Source organism: Papio anubis, chromosome 10 (genome assembly GCF_008728515.1).
Source record: "Papio anubis isolate 15944 chromosome 10, Panubis1.0, whole genome shotgun sequence".
NCBI classification, from domain to species: Eukaryota; Metazoa; Chordata; class Mammalia; order Primates; family Cercopithecidae; genus Papio; species Papio anubis.
In genome coordinates, this window is record NC_044985.1 from 42,527,045 (window position 1) to 42,534,634 (window position 7,590).

The 7,590-nt window shown below is 42.4% G+C and overlaps 1 protein-coding gene across 1 annotated transcript in view; it reads left to right on the forward strand.

The window, feature by feature from the left end:
* DAPL1 (death associated protein like 1) overlaps positions 1-7,380 on the forward strand; it is a 31,306-nt gene extending 23,926 nt beyond the window's left edge. Inside the window, exon 4 of the mRNA XM_021923640.1 lies at positions 7,270-7,380. Coding sequence (XP_021779332.1) covers positions 7,270-7,365 — 96 coding nt within the window. The 3' untranslated portion in view covers positions 7,366-7,380. The remainder of the gene's footprint in view (positions 1-7,269) is intronic.
* The last annotated feature ends 210 nt before the right edge of the window (positions 7,381-7,590 follow it).

Here is a 7,590-nt window from a genome sequence, read left to right on the forward strand (position 1 = left end):
TGTTTTATTTTATTCATTCATTCATTCATTCATTCATTCATTTTGAGACAGGGTCTTACTCGGTCGTCCAGGCTGGTGTGCAGTGGCGCAATCATGGCTCACTGTAGCCTCAATCTCCCTGCTTCAGATGATTCTCCCAAGCTGCTGGGACCACAGGTGTACGCCACCACACCCATGCCTGGCTAATTTTTTATTTCCTGTAGAGACAGCGTTTCCCTGTATTGCGCAGGCTGGTCTCAAACTCCTAGGCTCAAGCGATCCTCCCACCTCGGCCTCCAAAAGTGCTGGATTACAGGTATGAGCCACTGCACCTGACCTGAGCTATGTTTTGTTTTAAAGAACGTCTAGATGTCAGCTGGTGTCACCACCCCTTTCAGAATAAGATTGGCTCAAATTCCCATATTGTCCCCAGTGGATATTTAAAGCCCTCTCCAAGATGTGTGTAAATTCCCAGGAGGGTTACACTGGTATGGTTACCTCTGATTTTCAGTGAATTCGTTCATTGCTTGCTGTCCCTGTGCCCTCACTACCCTGATCCGGACCCAGCTCTTTTCCATGATTTCCCTAAAAGTCTTCTTCAGTGGGTGGCAACATTTACTAAAGACTTGGTAGAGCATTTACATCGTGGTAACCAGACGACATCCAGTAGAACGTCTGCTACCCTCATTCTGTTTGTGGGTCCTTCCACCCACTTCCCACTGCCACCCCCACTGCACCCCACCCCAGGACTTCGTTCACTGCTCACGTCACCTGGGGCAGCCTCCATCTTGTTGGAAGTGTTCCCCTTTCCCACTCTCCCTTCCCTCACTTTTCTTCCCTTACCCTGTTCAGTTTCAAATCAGCAATTCAGCTACTTCTCTGGTTGTTGGACTCCTGGAAAACCATGTCACCTTACCCCAAAATAGTCTCCTCACACTCAAACAGCTCTGACACCAACTGTCAGGATGTCAACATTTTTGTCCAAATATGATAGAACAGATGAACAATGAATTCATTAGAACAAATGAAGTGATAGACAACCGGAGGCAAGAGAAATGAGAAGCCAAAGGAAAAGGAAGAGAAGTTTCAAATAAAATCTTGAAGGCCTGAAAGAAATACATGCACAAAATTAGGGCAAGCGGAGCTTCCACTAAAAAATATATAAGACAGAATTTTAAACATGGTTTTCCATACAGTATTTCATGGAATTGTCACAAGAATTCTGAAAGATGATAGCTATTATTATCCTATTATACCGATGGGGAAAATGAGCCTCTGGGAAATTAAGAGATTCCTTAATGTCTTATAGTTTGTTAAGTAGAGAAATTTATCTGGGGCTCTCTTAATCCCAAATCTAGAGCTGTCTCTGCTACCCCATAAGAAAATAGGTTGGAGCTGAAGCTTAGAAGTCTCCAAACAGAGAGGATCGAGATGTAATTTTGACTTAGGAAATAGAGATGAATTTGAAGAGAGAATTCTGTGTGTGAAAGAACTGATGTGGGATTCACCGAATACCTCAATAGGGCAAGAGCCACACAAACACAGCTTCTCAGATTTTTCTTTGAAAGGTGCTATGGTTTGAATGTCTGTTTCCTCCAAAGCTCATGTGGAAATGTAACCTCCAATGTGGCAGCGTTGAGAGGTGGGGCCTTTGAGAGGTGATTGGGTCAAGAGGGCTCTGCCCTCCTGCATGGATTAATGTGTTCAGAGATTAATGGATTAATCGGTTATCGTGGGAGTGGGCCTGGTGGCTTTATAAGGAGAAGAAGGGAGGCCTGGCTTAGCATGCTCAGCCCCCTCCCCATGTGTGATGCTCTGCACCACCTCGGGACTCTTCAGAGAACCTCCACCAAAAAGAAAGGGCTCCCAGATGTGGCTTCTCAACCTTGGATTTCTCAGCCTCCATAACTGTAAGATATACATTTCTTCTCTTTATAAATTACCCAGTTTCTGGTATCCTGTTGTAAGCAATAGAAAACAGACTAAGACAGATATAATGTGAAAGCTGGAAAGATCATGGAAGTGAACTGGGTTTGGAGAAAAGATCAAATGTACAGGATGAGCCTTCAAAAGACAAATGAAAGATAAAAGGAAACTTTGCACAGGACACCTCTCCTGTGTACAGCAAAAGATATGAGGCTGGGGAACATGTCAAGTGAGGCTTGGGAAAAGAGCTAGGGTAAGGGAAAGATGACCTTGCACTGAAGTATTCATTATCAGACTATAAGATGTAGTAACAGACATCTGAATGTTTTCTACAATGGCTTTGCAAATAAGTCTAAATCATTGCAGAAGCATGTTTTGAATGACCTGGATGCCTACTTTATGAGCAAGTGTATTACAGGACCTCTGGCCCAAGTTCACACTGGGATTTTTAACCCATCAACAGTGCCAGTACCCTATCTCAGAGACCTATGAGAAAAGAAGGGAGGAGGACTTACAGAAATGTTCCTCATGAGCAAAATTTCATGGTAGTGTGAAAACAGACAAATGAGAGAACTGAGTCATTGTAAGCTTGCTGAAGTTATGAAACTAGCCAGAATCATATCTGTATTAGAACAGCCATTGATCATAAATAAAATAATTTAGGTCAACACTGTGGATGCAGAGGAATTTTTTTTTCTTTTTTAAAAGATCTATCAGTTATTCAAGTTAAAGAACCATTCAAGTGGAGACAGGAATATTCATTTAGCTGCCCATGCTAGCCATTTGAATATGGCAGGATTGAAAGGATCATAAGCAAAAACGCTAGAGGTCATAAAATGTAAAGTGCAGGATTTTGTCATCTCTGTGTACACGATGAAGAGATTGAAATTAATTTCTAAAAACATAGGAAATTGGGCAGAAGTGAAGAAGAACAGAAGTCCTGCTCCCCTTTAAAGATTTCAGAAAAATGAAACATTTTCTTTAACAAATAAAGAGAGTTTTCCAAAGGAGTATAGCCAGAGGCTTTTAAGGATAAAATAGATATTGCTGCAGAAGTGTTTAAGAGACAGCACAGTTAAATAAAATGGAGGTGAAGACACTGGAGCAGAAATAGCGAAATTGAAGACCAGATGAAACAGAATGGGGAGGATGAGAGCAGAAAGGTCAGGCAAGAACAAAAACACTCTCGCCAGAAACCTGAGGTCTGGGAGACGAGTGAGGACTGTCACAAGATTAAAATGGACAGAATAAGAAGGCACCAGAAGAGAACCTTGAGATAATGGAAAGGTTTAACCAAACGTATCAAGTGCAAAGAAAGATTGAGTGGCCAGCTTGGCTGTGGGCTGACGAAGAAACAAGCAATATGACAGCGGACATCGTGGGTCAAGTGGCTCTAAGTGAGCGGGTTTTGAAGGAAGGAAGCACCCCGGGTCTGGCAGGCACCCTGCGTAGTTCTATCAGGCGTTTAAGAACTGAGCAAAGCACTGTTTCCCATGACAGACACTTGAGGGGAAGGTGGAGTGTCCTGTATAATAAAAACAAGGAGCTGGTGATGTTTCCAAAAAAAAACAGAAGGTGGATGCTGGGAACTAGAGGTCAGTATCTTTACAAACTTGTAGTAGGAGACTTTGTAGCAGAATGCTAGACAAAGTTTTTTTTAAAAAAGTTGTCTGGACTGGTGTGAAATGACAAACATGTCAGAGGCTTAGCAGGGATAATCAACAGTGGGGGTGGGAGAGGGAGATGGTCCCTGACCACACAAGCATTTGTAAAAAAAAAAAAAAAAAAAAAAAGGAAAAAGAAAAAAGCCTTTTTGCTGTGTCTCCAAGGACTAGTCATTTGGCCTCCCTTTTCCAATTCCTGAACACACCAAAGGGGCTGAAGTAGCACAAATCAGTCTATTTTTATCAGGCAAGAAGGAAGGCCCAATACTGCCATATCTTTTTGTTCTTTTCGAAAGCAATCTGAAATATAGGTTTTGTGTGAAATCTTCTGAATTTGATACGTTGGCTCAACTTTCTTATGTTTATTTATTTATTTATCATTTATTCTTTTTTTTTTTTTTGAGAGGGAGTCTCACCCTGTTGCCCAGGCTGGAATGCAGTGGTGCGATCTCACTGCAAGCTCCGCCTCCTGGGTTCAAGCGATTCTCCTGCCTCAGCCTCCTGAGTACCTGGGACTACAGGCATGTGCTACCACGCCTGGCTAATTTTTTGTATTTTTAGTAGAGACAGCGTTTCACCGTGTTTTCCTGACCTTGCAATCCGCCCGCCTCAGCCTCCCAAAGTGCTGGGATTACAGGCGTGAGCCACCGCACCCGGTCTTTTACGTTTATTTTTACCATACACTGTGCAGAGAAACAGTTGAGTTTACATGTTCAATTTGGCCAATGGGCCACCGTTTCGTGTATGCCGGGATTTTCACACCCAGCCTTCACAACCGTCCTATGTTCCTGATGACCTGAGGGATGCAAGGGCAGGGCTTGCCTCTCTTGCAGGGGGGATGCAAGGAAATAGTTGATAACCTTAGAGTTTGGCAAGAAGTAGGATGTGAAGATGAAAAGGAAATGGCCCACTTTAAGCAGAGCCCGGTTTTAGTTTCCACAGGTGGTAGCATTCCGGCAGTTACTGAAGGTTTACATCAGCACTGACAAAATAATACACAAGGTCATAAAAATAAAAATAAAAAACAGAGAAATCTGATAATACGGATGGTATGGATGGATGAAGAGGCTAGGCCCGTGAGGATGTCTGCTTCAAGGTTTGGAGGGTGTAGAATAATAGCTATCATTTACTGAGAATTTACTGTGTGCCAGAGGCTGTCCATTATATTTAATCTCTAATATTTACAACAACCCCTTTTACAAATGCTGAAGGATTATTCAGAGGAATTAAGGCATACAACTCCCAGGTCTCTGGGCCTTCATGCTTTCTTCTTTAACTGGAAATCTTTCCATTACGGTTTTTTGGCCAAAATATTCATCGCAACACTATTCATGTGTTTAAAAAGCCAACAAATAGTCAAATAATTCCACTCCTAGATATAGAACCAGGAAATAAAAGACATATCCACACAAAAATTTGTACACAAATGTCACAGCAGCTTTATTCATAATAGCCAAAAATTAAAAACAACTCAGATGTCCATCAACTGACAAACAGGTAAAAAAGATGCAGTATCTCTATACCCTGGCATATTACTTGACAATAAAAAGGAATGAAGTGCTGATTCATGCTACAACATGAATCAGTCTTGAAAACATTACGCTAAGTGAAAGAAGCCAGTCACAAAAGACCACATATTGTTCCGTTTACATAAAATGTCCAGAATAGGCAAAACTATACAAGTAGTGAGTAGAAGTGGTTGCCTAAGACCGAGGGACAGGGAGAGTTGGAGGTTGCATTTTTAACCCTAAATATTAATAGTATAGGGTTTCTTTGAAGGATACTGAAGATGTTCTCAGATTGATTATACTGATGGTGGCACAACTCTGAAAATACTAAAAACCATTGAATTATACACTTAAATAAGTGAAATTGTATGATACATCAATTATCTCAATAGAATTGTTACAAAAAAAAAGATATAAAGAGAATATTGGTTTTGAAATATCTGTTCCATGTCATGAAACACAAATTATTACCTAATAAAGGTTGGCACCAATTTTATATTCTAACTTCTTTGCCAACCCAAACTGTAGTCCAATCCCCAGGCTTGTGGCCCTCAATATTGGGGCTTGGCTACACCTCGGGCCTTAGACTATCCAGGGCATAAGCATTTTGTGTGTGTGTGAAACAGAGTCTCACTCTGTCATCCAGGCTGGAGTGCAGTGGTACAATCACAGCTCACTGCAGCCTCCACCTCCTGGGCTCAAGTGATCCTCCCACCTCAGCCTCCAAAATATCTGGGGACTACAGGTGTGAGCCATCGCACCCAGCTAATTTTTTAATTTTTTGTAGAGACAAGGTCTCCCCATGTTGTCCAGGCTGACCTTGAATTCCTGGGCTCAAGTGCTCCTCCTGTCTCAGCCTCCCAAATTGCTGGCATTACAGGCATGAACCACTGTGCCTGGCCCTCACATAAGAATTTCACATACAGTATCTCATTTACTTCCATGACAGCCCCACAAGAAGGGTATTATTATCATTCCCATGGGAAGGATGAGGAAATGCTTAGTGAGACTGCATCATTTACTAAGCAATGAGGTTGGTATGTGGCAGAGTCAGGGTGCAAAACCAGACAGCTGGATGTCACAGCCTGGACTTTCCACGCAAAACCCCACATGCTCATACGCTGTTGGTGGGATTATAAATTGGTACATATTAACTTTCTGGAGGGTAATTTGACAGGGTGTGTCAAAAGTTATTTGAAAACCCATACTTTTTAACCCAGCTACTCTACTTCTAAAAATTTTCTATAAAAATTATTGGACAAGTAAATAAAGATATATATGCAAATATAAGGATGTTCATCAAGGTATTGTGTATATATATAGCAATAGCCAATTTTAAAAACATTTTAAAAGAAAAATTCGTATTTCTGTCCACAAAAGAATGGCTAAATTATAGCCCAGCACATCCCTCTGGCAGTATAGCTGAGCTCAGGAAAGGTATGTTCTGTGCATTAGCATCTGGGGGAGCAGGAGGGGTCAGGAGAATAGGAAGGAAGAACCCTTCACCAAACCAGGTCACAAGGCCCAGCCTGGGCTGATGTGTGTGTCACACTCTTGGAAAGGTCACCTCCTCACCACCATCCCAGTCTCCGCCAGGATTGTACAGCAGTGTCTATTAATGACAGAACCATTCTTCAATGTCATTTACCCAAAACATATCATTTAGCATTAATCTATTCATAGAATGTTTCTGAAATATTTTTAAGCTAGTTTTAGGGGCCGGGTGAGGTGACTCATGCCTGTAATCCTAGCACTTTGGGAGGCCAAGGAGGGTGGATTGCCTGAGTTCAGGAGTTTGAGACCAGCCTGAGCAACACGGTGAAACCCCGTCTCTACTAAAATACAAAAAAGAAATTAGCTGGGTATGGCGGCATGTGCCTGTAGTCCCAGCTACTTGGGAGTCTGAGGCGGGAGAATTGCTTGAACCCGGGAGATGGAGGTTGCAATGAGCCAAGAATGCACCACTGCACTCCAGCCTGAGCAACAGAGCAAGACTCCATCTCCAAAAATAAAAATAAAAATAAACTGGTTTGGGGGCTGCAAAATACTATCTCATAGTAGTTAAAGCAGCCACGTAAGACTCTGGGTCTTCACCAGAGCCACAGGGACTCTGTGGAAAGGAAAGCCCCCTTTCCTTCCTTAGACCTTCCATGCTTACCTCCACCTCCATATTTCTCCTCTTTCTCCAACAGGAACAAGCTCAGCTGGGAGTGAGCAATGAAAGGCAGGTCCAGCCCTTTCACCATGGCTGCAGTTGGAAGCAAACAAGTGAATTTGACACAAGGTGATATATATATATATAGAGAGAGAGTGTGTGTGTTTTGTTTTGTTTTGTTTTGTTTTTTTGTTTTGAGACACAGTCTTGCTCTGTCACCCAGGCTGGAGTGCAGTGGCACAATCTCAGCTCACCGCAACCTCCAACTCCCGTGTTCAAGCGATTCTTCTGCCTCAGCCTCCCAAGTAGCTGGGACTACAGGCACGCACCACCATGCCTGGCTAATTTTTGTATTTTT